Here is a 17,762-nt window from a genome sequence, read left to right as displayed (position 1 = left end):
CTAAATCAGGCAAGAACCATCCAAAGCAGAAGTCTTCTGAGTGATGAGATGAATGGGAGGAGAGCTGCAGACCAGCGGCATAGCCAGAGAGTGTGCAAAGCACTAAGTTTTGCAGGGCCCCTCCCCTTCAGAGCCATTCTGGGCTCAAGCCAGTGTTGTCTCCTGTCGGCAGATGAGGCCTGGGAAAGGGTACAGCGTGCACCACCAATGCTGATCTCACCCCCCCCTCAGGCCTGATGCACCCACCCCCATCGCCAGCATACCCACACCCTATTCCACCCCTCACCACCCTCCCCCTTTCTGGTTCTGCCTCCGTGCTTCTCACTGCAGAGCTTACCTATCCTGGCACTTGCTGCTCCTTGCACTGGCACACGCAGGAAGGCTTTGCCCATTTGTGAATCTGGCCCTTATGCCACCTTGGGGCACATGACTGCAAATCCCCCCCCCCCCAGAGTGGAGGCATACTAGCATTATGGTGCCTTGCGCAATGTCCCCTGGCCCTCCAAAAGCCTTCTGAGGCCTCTGGAGGGCAGTTGAACTGTGTTCAAGAGTCCTCCAGAGGCCTCAGAAGACTTTTGGAGGGCCAGGGAACACCGCACAGGGCCTCCCCAGCACTCAGAAGGGCTCCAGAGGGCAGGCGGAACTGGTGGCAGCAGTGCGAGGGGTACCACAGCATGATGGTGCTGCCCCCACAGGCCCCACAGCCATGCTGCCCCAGGGCTTTTGGTCCCCTGACCCCCCCTAGGACCGCCAGTGGCTCTGTCCTTCCTACTGGCAGGCCCAGATGGTGCACTGTCACAACATGCTATATGGTACATTGGCAACAGTCTGCACCACTGGAGCAGTCACTCTGCCCTAGAGGCACCTTAAGATTGTGCAGTCAATTTGTATGATTCCGAACCAGGTTAAAATATAACAAAAGGAGGGTGCGTTAAAGTTAAAGCTTTAAATGGAGGGAAGTGTGGGGGAAAAGATTGACCCTGGGATCAAACATTGGGCCCAGTAAAAGCAAACGGCCTGCTGATCAGTTAATCAAGAGCTTTGCACTGGCTTAATAAAGAATATATTGAAAGAGCATATGGAAATTTCTGCATGGTAGAGAAACTTATAATTATAGGGTAAATGGACAAGATCGTTGTCAACCTTTTGCTGAAGCTCTCAAACCACAAAAGTGTCATTATTATCAAACAAGACAAGTAAGTAGCTTTGCATCTGTTTGTAGTGAGAGATAGACAAATTTGACAGTAAACTGTGTTTTCCAGTTTGTGCATAAAGAGTTGATTAGCCGATTGCTGGCCTATTACTAGCTAATGACTGTTATATTAATGGCACGACATTTTTGCTCTGTGGTGTATTGCTAACGGAGTATTGAATTATGATTGGTTTTATTTACTTATTGATTGATTTATTTGAAAGATTTGTACCCTGCCTTTCCTCTGCAGCTTTCTCAAGGCAGCTTACGGCTTACGGCTAAAATATTTTATACGGTATATTAGAAACAATAAATAAAACCACAAAAAACCTATTTGGTGGAGGGCAAACTATCTACAACCAAGGTACTGCGAGGGGGTAGATTTTAATTCCCCCAGTAGGGAGAACATAAGAACATAAGAACAGCCCCACTGGATCAGGCCATAGGCCCATCTAGTCCAGCTTCCTGTATCTCACAGCGGCCCACCAAATGCCCCAGGGAGCACACCAGATAACAAGAGACCTGCATCCTGGTGCCCTCCCTTGCAGCTGGCATTCTGACTTAGCCCATTTCTAAAATCAGGAGGTTGCACATACACATTATGGCTTGTAACCTGTAATGAATTTTTCCAGAAACTTGTCCAATCCCCTTTTAAAGGCGTCCAGGCCAGTCACCATCACCAAATCCTGTGGCAAAGAGTTCCACAGACCAACCACACGCTGAGTAAAGAAATATTGTCTTTTGTCTGTTCTAACTCTCCCAACACTCAATTTTAGTGGCTGTCCCCTGGTTCTGGTGTTATGTGAGAGTGTAAAGAGCATCTCCCTATCCACTCTGTCCATCCCCTGCATAATTTTGTATGTCTCAATCATGTCCCCCCTCAGGCGCCTCTTTTCTAGGCTGAAAAGGCCTATGAACATAAGAACATAAGAACATAAGAACAGCCCCACTGGATCAGGCCACAGGCCCATCTAGTCCAGCTTCCTGTATCTCACAGCGGCCCACCAAATGCCCCAGGGAGCACACCAGATAACAAGAGACCTCATCCTGGTGCCCTCCCCTGCATCTGGCATTCTGACATAACCCATTTCTAAAATCAGGAGGTTCCGCATACACATCATGGCTTGTACCCCATAATGTCTTAGCTAACATCTATTAGCAAAATGTTGGGTGGCATTCAGGCTCCTGAGGTGAGAGAATGAGAGGCCAGAGTGGAGAAGGTGATGGTAGAGATGTTGTGAGAACAGGGGTCTACTCAGATCCGGAGCAGAAAGGACTTAGCCTGGTGTGAGGGAAGCCACCTCAAGGTAAAAGAAAAGACTAGCGGCTGGAAAACGGAAAAAATCTTAATTGCACAATAAAGGATACAAACAAACAAAAAACTTGTATCCTGAACATCACCGGTGCGGTTGATTTTATACCTTTATCACCTGAACAACATACATGACTTAGGGCATACTCCTAACCAGGTCTACTCAGAAGTAAGTCCTATTTTGTTCAATGGAGCTTACTCTCCGGAAAGGGTGGCTAGGATTGCAACCTTAATGCACAGTGTACAGTTAATACATGACATTCATATCTAACTACAGTTACTGTCCCCAATCTCTTCCTGGAAGGAGATTTAAATGTCTAAGGCTGGAATCCTAACACACAACCCCAAGCAAAGAACATCTGAGAAGAGCTTTATATTGCTTGCGCATCAGTGGGGCGCGGGATCCACAGAATCATGACATCACCTACAAATGCAGTATCCATTCTGTTACCCGCAGGAGAAGTTGAGTTCCTGAACTTGGGTGCTTCTGTAGTCCCTTAAGTGCAGAGGAAATGGCTCCACAACATTTAATTGTGAAGAGAAATTTGCACTTTATAGTTTGAAAAATTTGCAACGTACTTTGAAAATCGAGTACTGCAGAAACCCTGAATCAGCATCGGGCAGCTGCATGGGACCAGATGAGGGAGAAGAAGCTGAAACGGAATCCAGGCAAGATGGAGGTGTGCTGTTTGTTGTGTTTCTACTACACTAGAAGCATTTTGCTGCATTTTCTATTGCTCTGGGAGTTCCAAAGCATCTTCTTGAGATGATGTCTCAGTGAAAGGAAGCCCGTTTTAGCAGCTTTGGCTCATTCTGTGCTGCAGAATGGATTTGGCTGCAGCCTTTCCTGGCAAGGACTGACCCAGCTAATAATAATAATAATAATAATAATAATAATAATAATAATAATAATAATAATAATAATACTGAAGAATTACTGCCCATTACTGAAGAAATACTGCCCATGAAGAAGCAGTCGGAAACTTCCACTGATACTGTAGCAGTTTGACACTGCTTGGGAAGCCCACAAGGCTTAGGGCCTTGTGGCTTGATGGGAGAGTGCAAAAAGCAGAAGCACTCTGAGGGTTGAGAGTGGAGCTGAAACTGCGAGGGGCAGAGCAATGAAAGAGACGGCAGACGTTCATTCAGAGTGTTGATGCAGGGAGAGCTGAGCCGGAAGTAGGACGGTTTGAGACTGAGAGAGAAGTCCGCCCTCCCGGCCAGTTTCCTCAGACTTTTATTCATTCTCAAAACATATGATGCAAAGCTATGTAATAGGGAAAATTACTGAAGGTTGCTGAAATTCACACTGGCTGTAACCAGCTAGCATTCTAGCTAACCACAACATAGATAAGAAACGCTTCTCCATAACATCCTCTTGTTTACCGGCACTGGGCAAAGACTCATCATGATTTCCAAGGCTGTGAAGAGTGTGCTCTCTGCGCAGACGCAGGCAATAGCTTAGCTGATGTGTCTGCTATGTTGCCGCATATTAAGGCTAAGCCCAGCGCTTGTACATATAATTACCACAGATACCAAATGTAACAGCCAGGTTCTTGACCGAGGCTGCTTCAACCTGATTCTTTGCATTAGTTGTCAGTATGCTGCTGGGCTCCATACTGAGAGACCTGAGAGTCAGAGATACTGAGAGTAAGGTCTCCTGAGAGACCTTACTGCTCCAGGACTCAGATGTCTTACGGGCTGTATATTTTCCACAGACCCTGTGGAATGCCCTAGGTTTCGTCGAATCTACACTTCAGAAGATTGGTTTTAACTTGGCTTTTTTGTTCAGCTTTGGATGGGGTGAAATTTGGAAGGTGGTGGCTTTACTAGAACGGCTCATAGTAGTGTCTCCCAAACTTTTTCCCTGTGACCTTAAAAACAATTTTTCTCTCATTCTGGTGACTCTCTAGCCTTTCCTGCAGTGAGTGAGTGACTCAATCCTTGCCTTCAGCCATCATTCAAGCCAGCAGTGTACCAAGGTCATTGGCACCTGGGGACCATACATTTTTGCACCCCTCCCTCACAAAATAATTTTCAGTAATAGTCATGACATGAAATGAATACTAATAATAGCAGAGAAGAAGCACAGACAGTGAACATTTTCTTTTATTGAACTTTTTACATGTACTAATTTTGTAAGTTTATTTGTATATTTATATAACTTTGTATATATAATCACACCTATGAACATGCTTCTCTTGTGGGCAGCTGCAGTCAGCGCTAGCCAAATTGTTGCTGCAGCCAGCGTCACCCCCAATTCAACCTCTCAGACCCCCCCGCCCCCGCAGCCTGGCACTCTGAGCTGCAGGACTTCTTTGTACACCACTGATTTAAGCTACAAAGAACAAAGGCCTGGCCCTGCTCTCCTTCCACTACTTGAACTTTTGTGCTTTCCTGCTTTCTTCCCTTTTTTGTCCTCTGTTTTTTTCTCTTCTACCACATTCCTCCCACTACTATAAAACCTGCCACTTCTTCAGCCCCTCTTCCCCATGGGAACCCCTTCTAATTTTGCTATGTTCAGCTCCCCATCCTTTTCTCCTCCTCCTCTTGCGTTTTTTTGCACTCACTTCTCCTTACATGCGTGAACTTGGATAGGATTGGGCTGCGAATCTCCTTCTTCCTTTTATGCCAATCGACTTGAGTTGTACCACTGGCCACTGCACTTAGGTCCTGAACATGTAATAGGTTTCCCTCATGTGCTTGTTACACACGTCTCAAAAGCAGACCCAGTAAAAGAGAGGATGATTCCGGTGCATACATTCTTTGAGGAATATTTTGAAGTGAGGAACGTTGGAATTTCCTTGTCTACATAAGACTTATACATGTTATCCAGAATTAATTATCAACAAGTGACAAGTGAAAAGCAACAACTGACAACTGATGGGTTTCCCACCTCTTTTGAAAGGCAGTGACTGGGCAGCAGTGAGAGACATATCAAAAAAGAATTCATTAACTTTCAGACATGCACATTCAGTCAGGGATTTGACAGCTAATATTCAGTCATGTTGATTCAACATGATATTGGGAATTCTTATTATTAGGTATGACTGAAATAGTACAATCAATGCATACATTACAGGATGATATTATAGACAAAAAATGGAAATGTCAGTCATGCGGTATATTTTGCTAGTAAACATGGTTACAAAGGAAGAGGAGAAAAGGAGAAGGCTTTGGAACTACAACAGAAGGCATCTATCTCCGGACCAGATCAGATGGAAAGCTCTTCAACCTCTCCATACTGAGAGCAAAGTCCAAAGTCCAGCTGAAATGTCTGCGTGACTTCCTCTTTGCCGACAATGCAGCTATCACTACCCACTCTGCCAAAGATCTCCAGCAGCTCATGGATCGTTTTAGCAAGGCCTGCCAAGATTTTGGACTGACAATCAACCTGAAGAAAACACAGGTCATGGTTCAGGATGTGGACTTACCTCCCTGCATTACAATCTCTGCGCATGAACTGGAGGTTGTCCATGACTTTGTGTACCTTGGCTCAACGATCTCCGACACTCTTTCTCTCGATACCGAGCTAAACAAACGCATCGGTAAAGCAGCTACCACGTTTTCCAGACTCACAAAGAGAGTCTGGTCCAACAAGAAGCTGACGGAACATACCAAGATCCAGGTCTACAGAGCTTGCGTCCTGAGTACACTTCTGTACTGCAGCGAGTCATGGACTCTTCGCTCACAACAGGAGAGGAAACTGAATGCTTTCCACATGCGCTGCCTCCGACGTATTCTCGGCATCACCTGGCAGGACAAAGTTTCAAACAACACAGTCCTGGAACGTGCTGGAATCCCTAGCATGTATGCACTACTGAAACAGAGACGCCTGCGTTGGCTCGGTCATGTCGTGAGAATGGATGATGGCCGGATCTCAAAGGATCTCCTCTATGGAGAACTCGTGCAAGGAAAGCGCCCTACAGGTAGACCACAGCTGCGATACAAGGACATGTGCAAGAGGGATCTGAAGGCCTTAGGAGTGGACCTCAACAAGTGGGAAACCCTGGCCTCTGAGCGGCCCGCTTGGAGGCAGGCTGTGCAACATGGCCTTTCCCAGTTTGAAGAGACACTTTGCCAACAGTCTGAGGCTAAGAGGCAAAGAAGGAAGGCCCATAGCCAGGGAGACAGGCCAGGGACAGACTGCACTTGCTCCCAGTGTGGAAGGGATTGTCACTCCCGAATCGGCCTTTTCAGCCACACTAGACGCTGTTCCAGAACCACCTTTCAGAGCGCGATACCATAGTCTTTCGAGACTGAAGGTTGCCAACTGTACAAAGAATGAACGTGAGCAAATACTATCTTGAGTACTAAGGGGTTAATAGCCCAATCCTAATGGTGGTGGCACTGCTGGGTGCAGTGGCTCCAAAATGGGAAAGCCGGAGGCTTCGTCCTGGGAAGGGCAGATTTGTCCTCTTCCCCCAAATAAGGGCAAAGGGGCCACAGTGGGTTTCCTCCAGTCTACGCTAGCTATTTTGCTGTCACAGGCTGGAGGAGCTCCATGTCGGGCTTTTCAGCCCAATATGGAACATAGGATCCAGCAGAGCAGGGCTCCACGAGTTCCAACCCCTCCTACCCCGATTCCTCCCACTGCCCCTGTCCCACCCTCCCTCAACCCCATTCCGCCCACTCTCTGCCTCCCCCTGCCCTGAAACTACTCCCTGGGCTTCCGTGGCCCTCCTACTGACTTTTAAATGCATAAAATGTTTTTTACTTTCCTGTGGCTGGCATTCTGGTCACCCTCCCCCCCCCCCAAACAGCAGGGCTACATTGATTCCAGTGGTGGGGGATAAAATTGGACTGTTGCTCAATTGAGAAAGCTAGCATTGACAAGGGGAGACACATATACAGACATTACATCTGCATTTTTCTTCAGAGACATCCTCCTCCTTGAAAACTCTGTAAGGAACTAGCTTAATGTTCTCCCGATATTTAAAGGGAGTGATGGAGCATCTTGATCCATTTCTCATAAACCTCTAGCAGCATTTGCTCAAAATCAAAAGTCTAAAATAATCTGAAGTATATTAACAATTGAGAATACTGTAATTTTGTAACAGATGCAATATATGCACTCATGCAGATATCTGGCTTTGAGTTGAGGGTTGTGATTCTTCTCCATAGACTTCCTCCTCCTGTTTGAAGACTCTTTGAAGGATGAGCCTTAGGTTCTCCTTACACAGACCCCTCTTCTTTAACCCAACCAGGAAATAAATCAGTGGGTTAACAAAGCTGTTCACAGATGCACATAAATACCCAACACTGAGAATGTGAACTTTTAGAGAAGGAAAGTCATCTTCATGAGAAGACACAAGGTGAAGATGAATTAGATACATGACATTCAATGGGAAGGCAAGAAAGAGGAAGAACAAGAGAGCAAGTAAGATGGCCATTAAAAGTTTCCTCCGCCGGTGCTGTTGTGAATTAAAACAGAATCTGATGAACAGGACCATGGTGGAGATAAGGATGAGTGGAAGGCAGACCACGGCATTCCCCAGAAACACATACAATGGCAAATCTTTCTTCTCAAATACAAATTCTTCTAAAGCGGTAAGAATTCCATGAGCCAGGAAGTAGAAGATCCAAATGAGGGCACACAAAACAGCAGGCAATTTTTCCGGCCGGTGGCATCGATACCAAATGGGGAAGAGGACGGCCACACACCTGTCCATGCTGATGATGGTCAGGAGGAATTGGCTGATGCTGAACATAATGCGGAAAAGCACTATAGCCATGACGTAAAGGGAAAAATATGGCAAATTGCGATCAGAACGATGTCTTAAGCTAAGCAGAACAGCTGAAAAAAATGCAAATGCGAGAACTCCAAAGTCAGCGACAGCCAAGTTCAGGACGTAGGTGGTGAAGGGAGTCCTCTTCATGCGGAAGCCGAGAAGCCAGATGACTGCTCCATTCCCCACAAGTCCAAATATACTGACAATGCAAATGAAGCTAAAAAGGATAACCAGATTTATATCTGTTGCAAAATACCAGAGGCAATCACATGAGTCCAGATTGCCATTGTCCACGGTACGATTTTCCTGTTTAGCAGGCGTGGGGGATGAGGACACTTGACTGAAATTGGTCGTCATGCTTTGGCGCTTCTTGACTCCTCTTCTTGGATAAGTGCCCTGTTTGGGGAGGGGGGCACAGGTACTCAATTAGTGCCATTGTGGTGCACAAGTAGTGATAGGAGGAATTGATCAGCCCAATCCTGAGCTGCCCGGGGCGTGCAGCTGCAATGGCACAAAAAATGGCTGCCACCGCACCCTGCACCTTTCATCCCCTTCCCCCACAATGGGGCTACTTGATTCTCCACCAACCCAAAGGTGAGCGGTGAATCAAGAGCCTCCGTGTAAGGTGGCAATCCCTACATGGAAGCTTTGGATGCAGTGGAGCAAAACACTGGTCCTGTCTGCCTCCCTCCCCGTTCCCTCCCCCAGCATGCCTCCCCCTCTCCCCATCTCCCCAACATGCCTCCTCCCCACCCTCCACCAGTCCTTCGCTCGCCTCCCCCCTCCCCATAACGCCTTCTCCCCACCTCCCTCCATAATCATTATTATCATAATTATTCTTTTTACTGAGCTTTGTCACCGTCACTCACCCTGTCCCTTTGGGGTTGTCACAAGGGGGCAGGTTAGTATAGTAGGGTGAGGGCATGACATATTCCACCCAGGGGCAACCTCTCAGTGAAAAGATTTCTCAGAGGATATGAGAAGTGCTGCATAAGGAAGAGGTTTATACCCATCACTCTTTGGTTTCTGATTCCTTCCCTGGTTCTTCCACTCTCCTGCTGCTGCATCTCTTACAGCCCGACCCTATCCTTTCCCCCACCGTAGTGTTGGCGATTGGGAAGCTTGGGAGAGGCAAGGGAATTTAAGGAGATATTTCTCTTAAACCTCTGTAAGCCTCCCAATCACCAATGGGTCTCCTCAGACATTGCCAGCAATTCTGAGGGGATAAAGAGGGTGTGCCAGCTGGCTCCAGTGGGGACAGCATCCTGCCTAAGTCGCTCATACAGGGTGCTACCCCCTCCCACCTCTCGTAGGCCCCAGCCTCACCTCTGATCAGCCTTGATCCTTCCACACACCACCCTGTTCCTCCCGCCTTGCCAACTTGCCAGTGTTGGTGGAGCTCTTCTTCACCGTTGCCATGTGTGGTCCTTCCTTGCCATCTGTGGCAGCCATCCAGTAGCACACAGATCATTTTTTGCGATGCCATAAGGATAGCGGCCCATGAGATTGGGCCCACCTTCTTCTGCGTCTCGTCCCTCTCTCCCTCCTGCCTTTTCCTCTTCTCCTCCCTGTCCTGAAGACTTTCTCTCTCCTTTATTTCTTCTTTCTGCCCCCTTCCTAAACTTCACTAGCAGCTGGTCCCACCTGTTGAGCAATATCTTCCTGAGATTGTCATCAGCTGCAAGGGATCCTTTTCCTGGTTCTTTTTCTGGCTCCCTCAGCTCTCCCCCCCCCCCCCAAACCTCACTTTTTCAGCCAAAGGCTCTTCTGGGAAACCGACCTAATCTCCAATGTCCCTTCTTCCCCTTCCATTCTTTCCCCCTTTCTCTATCTCATCTCCTTCTCAGGACTCCCTTTCTCCTCTCTCTTCTTCTCCTCAGGAGGGTGCCCGCATGGCTAACCAGCCAAGTTAGAGAGGCTGTGAAGGGCAAGGAAGCTTCCTTCCATAAATGGAAGTCTTGCCCTAATGAGGAGAATAAAAAGGAACATAAACTGTGGCAAAAGAAATGTAAGAAGGTGATACGGGAGGCCAAGAGAGACTATGAGGAACGCATGGCCAGCAACATTAAGGGGAATAATAAAAGCTTCTTCAAATATGTTAGAAGCAGGAAACCCGCCAGAGAAGCGGTTGGCCCTCTGGATGGTGAGGGAGGGAAAGGGGAGATAAAAGGAGACTTAGAGATGGCAGAGAAATTAAATGAGTTCTTTGCATCTGTCTTCACGGCAGAAGACCTCGGGCAGATACCGCTGCCCGAACGGCCCCTCCTAACCGAGGAGTTAAGTCAGATAGAGGTTAATAGAGAAGATGTTTCAGACCTGATTGATAAATTAAAGATCAATAAGTCACCGGGCCCTGATGGCATCCACCCAAGAGTTATTAAGGAATTGAAGAATGAAGTTGCAGATCTCTTGACTAAGGTATGCAACTTGTCCCTCAAAACGGCCACGGTGCCAGAAGATTGGAGGATAGCAAATGTCACGCCTATTTTTAAAAAGGGAAAGAGGGGGGACCCGGGAAACTATAGGCCGGTCAGCCTAACATCCATACCGGGTAAGATGGTGGAATGCCTCATCAAAGATAGGATCTCAAATCACATAGACGAACAGGCCTTGCTGAGGGAGAGTCAGCATGGCTTCTGTAAGGGTAAGTCTTGCCTCACGAACCTTATAGAATTCTTTGAAAAGGTCAACAGGCATGTGGATGCGGGAGAACCCGTGGACATTATATATCTGGACTTTCAGAAGGCGTTTGACACGGTCCCTCACCAAAGGCTACTGAAAAAACTCCACAGTCAGGGAATTAGAGGACAGGTCCTCTCGTGGATTGAGAACTGGTTGGAGGCCAGGAAGCAGAGAGTGGGTGTCAATGGGCAATTTTCACAATGGAGAGAGGTGAAAAGTGGTGTGCCCCAAGGATCTGTCCTGGGACCGGTGCTTTTCAACCTCTTCATAAATGACCTGGAGACAGGGTTGAGCAGTGAAGTGGCTAAGTTTGCAGACGACACCAAACTTTCCGAGTGGTGAAGACCAGAAGTGATTGTGAGGAGCTCCAGAAGGATCTCTCCAGACTGGCAGAATGGGCAGCAAAATGGCAGATGCGCTTCAATGTCAGTAAGTGTAAAGTCATGCACATTGGGGCAAAAAATCAAAACTTTAGATATAGGCTGATGGGTTCTGAGCTGTCTGTGACAGATCAGGAGAGAGATCTTGGGGTGGTGGTGGACAGGTCGATGAATGTGTCGACCCAATGTGCGGCGGCAGTGAAGAAGGCCAATTCTATGCTTGGGATCATTAGGAAGGGTATTGAGAACAAAACGGCTAGTATTATAATGCCGTTGTACAAATGTATGGTAAGGCCACACCTGGAGTATTGTGTCCAGTTCTGGTCGCCGCATCTCAAAAAAGACATAGTGGAAATGGAAAAGGTGCAAAAGAGAGCGACTAAGATGATTACGGGGCTGGGGCACCTTCCTTATGAGGAAAGGCTACGGCGTTTGGGCCTCTTCAGCCTAGAAAAGAGACGCTTGAGGGGGGACATGATTGAGACATACAAAATTATGCAGGGAATGGACAGAGTGGATAGGGAGATGCTCTTTACACTCTCACATAATACCAGAACCAGGGGACATCCACTAAAATTGAGTGTTGGGCGGGTTAGGACAGACAAAAGAAAATATTTCTTTACTCAGCGTGTGGTCGGTCTGTGGAACTCCTTGCCACAGGATGTGGTGCTGGCGTCTAGCCTAGACGCCTTTAAAAGGGGATTGGACGAGTTTCTGGAGGAAAAATCCATTATGGGGTACAAGCCATGATGTGTATGCGCAACCTCCTGATTTTAGGAATGGGTTAAGTCAGAATGCCAGATGTAGGGGAGGGCACCAGGATGAGGTCTCTTGTTATCTGGTGTGCTCCCTGAGGCATTTGGTGGGCCGCTGTGAGATACAGGAAGCTGGACTAGATGGGCCTATGGCCTGATCCAGTGGGGCTGTTCTTATGTTCTTATGTTCTTATGTTATGTTCTCCCTATCAACAGTTTCCTGATGATGCTCAAGGATATGGGGCTGGTTAAGAATAGTTTTCTCTTGTCTACATGCCTGATCTTGTCTGATCTCGGAAGCTAAGCAGGGTCAGGCCTGGTTAGTACTTGGATGGGAGACAACTTGGGAATACCAGGTGCTGTAGGCTTATATCATAGTCTTTCGAGACTGAAGGTTGCCAACCATTTTAGTGCTAAAAGGGAGAGAGCAAGTTCAACTGGGCACTCTTAGTGGTGACTTATTTTAAAGTTGTTAAAATAAATCTACCTTTCATCCAGACCCCTTTCTCAAATGAAGCACAAGAGCAGTGGCACTAGCCACTGCACAAAATCCCTGCAAAAACAGATGTTTCCCCTTGTGTAAACATGTTCCACAAGTAGAAGGGCTTTTAATGTGGATTCAGGTGGTAGAGTAGATGTGCCCAGACAATTGCACAGGAGGAAATAGATTTCATCCCATCAGCCACGTCTACAGGCAGATTGCATTGGTTGTAATTTGCAACTATCATTGTACAAGGGGTTTTTCAGGGGAACATAAGCAAAAGGAATAGATTCATGCCCCAAGGTGCAAACGGAATCACAGCCCAATCTTATCCCCTCCAGCACAAAGCCTGCAGTAACACCAGTGACGCACTGAATATATACAGTGTTGGGGGGGGGGCAACCAGAGAGCACAGGAGATATAAGTAAAAAAAAATTTTACTTCCCTATAAGCCATCTGGCTGCTAATAGGTCTCCTCGGTCCTACAGCTGTTGAGCTAGTGTATGCCCAAGGAGCCACACCCTTGTCAGGCCATCAAAAGGGGGGGAAGATCTGGTGTGCATGACTGCATTGGGGATCCACCCACTCCTCCCTTGAACCATCTTGACCCACCCCACTCCCATCCCCAATTCTCCCCCAACCACCCTTGAACCGCACCCACCTTACCTGCTCCAGCAGGGTGACTAGCACCTGCATGGGGCCTCTGGCCATTTGCTCCAGCAGTCCCACAGTATACAACAGCTGTGTGCCTTTTGTGGCACTGCACTGGGACTTACAGTGGAACAATGGCGTAGCTCAAGGGGGTACAAATAACTGTGTTTTTCAGGTGCCTGAATGCTCCATGCAAATGGCCACTCCCCTTTGGAGCCTTTCTGGGTGGTGGAAGCAAAACAGGGGAAGGGGCTGCTTGCATGGCTTGTTCAGGTATCTACAAAACTTAATGCTTTGCACCCCCTCTAGCTATGCCAGTGCAGTGGAAGACTGCGAAATCTGCTGCTATAAGTCCCCAACTGGATCCCAAAAAGTCCCCAGATAGGATTGGGGCATCGGTTTTTAAGAGTGGGAAACACAACAGTGGAGATAAAAAGGTCTCACTGTAGTTAGGATGAGGACTAAGTGGTGTTTGTTTTGTGGAGGAGCTTTAAGGTAGAGAGGAACTGGTACCCTAAAAGAGAATTCAGCTCCATAAAAGATGTCATGCAGAGAATGTCCTACCTTCTTCCAATCCTCACTTCTCACAACTGGAAGCAAATAAGCTGGAGATGTTCCTTTCTCAGAATAGGATGGCTTCAGTCAAAGCCGCTTCTGGGTTCAGGAGAATCTGTTCATCTCACAATGAACAGCCAACCCGGAGAAAGGAATGTCTTAGAGGTGCTTTATATTGCCTGTGCGTGGAGTGGGTGCAGAGTACATAGAATAATTATATCACCTACATTATCTACAAATGCATTTTTTGTTCTTCTGTTAGCCACAGGAAAAGTTTAGTTGGTTTAGTTAGTTCTGCAATCCCCTAAGTGCAGAGGAAATTGCTCCACAACATTTAAGTATCAAGAGAAATTTGCACTATATATTGAAAAAACCTGCAGTGTACTTTGAAAATTGCGGTAACCCTGAATCAGTGCCTGGCAGCTTTGAGGGAGAAGAAGCTGAAAGAGAACCCAGACAAGAGGGATGCGCTGTTCTACTGCTCTAGAACAGCCATTTTCAACCATATTGGGGTGCCGTGAATGGTCTGCGGGTGTGCCACAGGAGTTTGGGGAAGGGTCATATATTAGTAGGGCCACATGCGCTGCCTCCAACGCATTCTCGGCATCACCTGGCAGGACAAAGTTCCAAACAACACAGTCCTGGAACGTGCTGGAATCCCTAGCATGTATGCACTGCTGAAACAGAGACGCCTGCGTTGGCTCGGTCATGTCGTGAGAATGGATGATGGCCGGATCCCAAAGGATCTCCTCTATGGAGAACTCGTGCAAGGAAAGCGCCCTACAGGTAGACCACAGCTGCAATACAAGGACATCTGCAAGAGGGATCTGAAGGCCTTAGGAGTGGACCTCAACAGGGGGGAAACCCTGGCCTCTGAGCGGCCCGCTTGGAGGCAGGCTGTGCAGCATGGCCTTTCCCAGTTTGAAGAGACACTTTGCCAACAGTCTGAGGCAAAGAGGCAAAGAAGGAAGGCCCATAGCCAGGGAGACAGACCAGGGACAGACTGCACTTGCTCCCAGTGTGGAAGGGACTGTCACTCCCGAATCGGCCTTTTCAGCCACACTAGATGCTGTGCCAGAACCACCATCTAGAGCGCGATACCATAGTCTTCCGAGACTGAAGGTTGCCAACAACAACATATTAGAGGGATGGGAGCCCCTGTCCGGCAGTGCAGTCAGGTCTACAGTTAACCCTCCTGCTTAGACTACTGTAATGAGATCTCTGTGGGGCCACTGGTGTCGCTAGGGGGGGTTACTGAGGTAGACCCCCCTTCTTCCCTATACTAGTGCATGCTCTTCTTTTGATTTCTGTCCTTTGACTTTTTACTTGTTTATTTAAAAAAAAACTCTGTCATTTGATTTTTTTACTTTTTTATTACAAATTTTAAATCAGGGTTAGAGGATGAAATAGTGGATTCCTTTTAGTCCACCACCATATTGGGCACCAGTAGCACAGATATGGGGGGGTGGGGTAATGACTGCAGGCACCGCAATGCCATAAGTGACCCCTGCCACTTGCCATCATAGCCATTTGGGGTAGCAATAGGAAAGCACATCTGCAAGAGGGATCTGAAGGCCTTAGGAGTGGACCTCAACAGGTGGGAAACCCTGGCCTCTGAGCGGCCCGCTTGGAGGCAGGCTGTGCAGCATGGCCTTTCCCAGTTTGAAGAGACACTTGGCCAACAGTCTGAGGCTAAGAGGCAAAGAAGGAAGGCCCATAGCCAGGGAGACAGACCAGGGGCAGACTGCACTTGCTCCCGGTGTGGAAGGGATTGTCACTCCCGGATTGGCCTTTTCAGCCACACTAGACGCTGTTCCAGAACTACCATTCAGAGCGCGATACCATAGTCTTTCGAGACTGAAGGTTGCCAACAGGAAAGCGCAGGAACTCGCCAAACCAAACAGAGTCTCCTGCACATTTCATTTTGCTGACTGGAATGGAATGGAAGGAGGGGCAAGTGGGAGGGGCGGCTTACACGGCACATTGTGCCGCATTGCTCATGAAGTACACATTGCGCCATGAAGTACTTACAGAGCCTTCCCTCTTTGTAGCTTTGTCACTGTCTGTTACATCTGTGTGCTCTCCTATTAGATAAGTTTAAAGTTTAACGGATACATGATTTGAAATGTCTTAATTGTTTTCAAGTGATACGCTTGCGCAGCGGTTCTCAAACTCACAGGGAGTTTGTGAAGTGAGATAAGTCTTTGCAGGGTCAAAAGTAATGGCAATGATGCAATCATCAGGATTGCGCTGCTGCTGGGGACGTGATCACATTTTTTCAGTGTTCTGAGGGCAATAAAAACTGAGGTAAGTAAAAAAAAAGTCCCTATGTCCCCGGCAGCAGGGCAATTCTGGCAAACATGTCACCACCATTCCCTCACCCTGCCCCTTAAGGGGGAGAGGCAGTGCTTCTTGGGCTGGTGGGTCTTGACCCACCCATTTGAAAACGACTGCACTAATGATCTACTCCACAATTTGTGAGGTGCAGAAAAGCCAAAGAGATTGTTAATTTCCTTTTGCAATTTGTAATTCATCTCCTCTGATTCCTCTCGAAGGGATCATCTGTACAGTATTTGCAAGCAGACTCCAAGCATAAGCAAAGATTCCTGGAGGTGAACAAAGTGTGTTTTGCACTCACCCATTATCTGAGGGTGGGGTGGGGGGCTGAGAATTCTAATAAGTCTCATCCTGTTTTCCCTCATGCTTCAAAATGGTTGCACGTGGGGATTGCCTGTGCACTATATATAAGGGCAACTTTATTGCTACAAAGGAGGGAAAGCTGACTGACAACAGTTAAGCTAAAGGAGAGAACAGTGCAACAGCATCAGACAGAAGCCCCAAACACCTTGACAACAGGCAAGCAAAACACCCTGACTCAAGCCCACGCCTCTTGCGATGCGACACAACTTCTCATGCTCAACCCCCACAGGGGCAGAGGCAGCAGAACCATGTAGGCTTGCTCACGACATATGAGCTGGGCCAAGTGCAAGTCATGCAAGGGCTACCCTGCTAACACCTCATGCCGGAGGGCAACTGAGGTGTGGGAGACGGCTTGCCCTAGCTGACCTGCAGGTACACACCAAAAAGCCCATTCATTGCCAAATGTGCATGACATTACATGACTGATGATAAAGAAGTCCCCAGCAATGCTATGCTGGGGTACCCTGTTTTGATTGTTAAAATGTTGTTGTGCGCCATATTAGCTCAAGTATTGAAGGTTTGATAGCACAGATATTAGAGCAGAAAGGGAAAGCTTGTTGTGGTTGCTGGGATTACTATAGCAAAAGAATTCCTGAAACCTGCCTAACCAAAAACCCGCACTGTGAACATTTCAATAGCATTTTTAACAAGTGTGGGTTGTGTCTGACTTCACTAGTAGGCATTACATAAAGGCATTGCCCTCATATTCACGAACCTCAGCTCCTCTTTCTATAGCTACCAAAATACATTTTCATTGTGGATTATTTCCAGGAGGATTCTTACTGAACTCTATGGTAACATTTATTTTAAATAATTTCTTTTACAGGTAAGACCCACTAAAGGCCCTTGTTTTCCTATCCAATCAGGAGACTGGCTGCGTAAAGGTCCACCAACACAAGAATACGCTAGAGAAGCAATTTTCAATCAGTGTGTTTCGAATGGTCTACAGGTGTGCCACAGGAGTTTGGGGAAGGGTCATTTATTAGTAGGGCCTTTGGGGATGTGTGCCCCCTGACAGCAACATGGTGTGCCTTGTTAATTGTCAAAAAAAACTGATGTGTGCCCTAAAAATTTTAGTGCCTTTTCAGTGTGCCATGGGGTGAAAAAGGTTGTAAATTGCTGCAAAGAGTCATGTTTGCTCATTTTAATAATAATAATAATAATAATAATAATAATAATAATAATAATAATAAAACTTTATTTCTATCCCGCCCTTCTCCCCAAAGGGACCCAGGGCGGCTAACAACATATAAAACAGATTAAAACATAATTTCACAAACAGATAAAAACACATTAAAAAACACATTAGCAGAACCCCTAAA

The 17,762-nt window shown here is 47.2% G+C and overlaps 1 protein-coding gene across 1 annotated transcript; it reads right to left on the bottom strand.

Annotated features, from left to right (window-relative positions):
* Positions 1 to 7,579: 7,579 nt before the first annotated feature.
* LOC136647576 (mas-related G-protein coupled receptor member D-like) lies at positions 7,580 to 8,593 on the bottom strand. Its single transcript, XM_066623198.1, has one exon. It carries the CDS (start codon positions 8,591 to 8,593, stop codon positions 7,580 to 7,582), a length of 1,014 nt encoding a protein of 337 aa, XP_066479295.1.
* Positions 8,594 to 17,762: the final 9,169 nt, after the last annotated feature.

Source organism: Tiliqua scincoides, chromosome 4 (assembly GCF_035046505.1).
Source record: "Tiliqua scincoides isolate rTilSci1 chromosome 4, rTilSci1.hap2, whole genome shotgun sequence".
In the NCBI taxonomy this organism is placed as follows: Eukaryota; Metazoa; Chordata; class Lepidosauria; order Squamata; family Scincidae; genus Tiliqua; species Tiliqua scincoides.
The sequence above is the reverse complement of the archived record's forward strand: the minus strand, read 5'-3'. Positions and strand labels throughout refer to the sequence as shown.

Coding starts and splice junctions, on each gene's coding strand:
- LOC136647576 (XM_066623198.1), bottom strand. CDS start 8,593: ATGACGACCAATTTCAGTCAAGTGTCCTCATCCCCCACGCCTGCTAAA.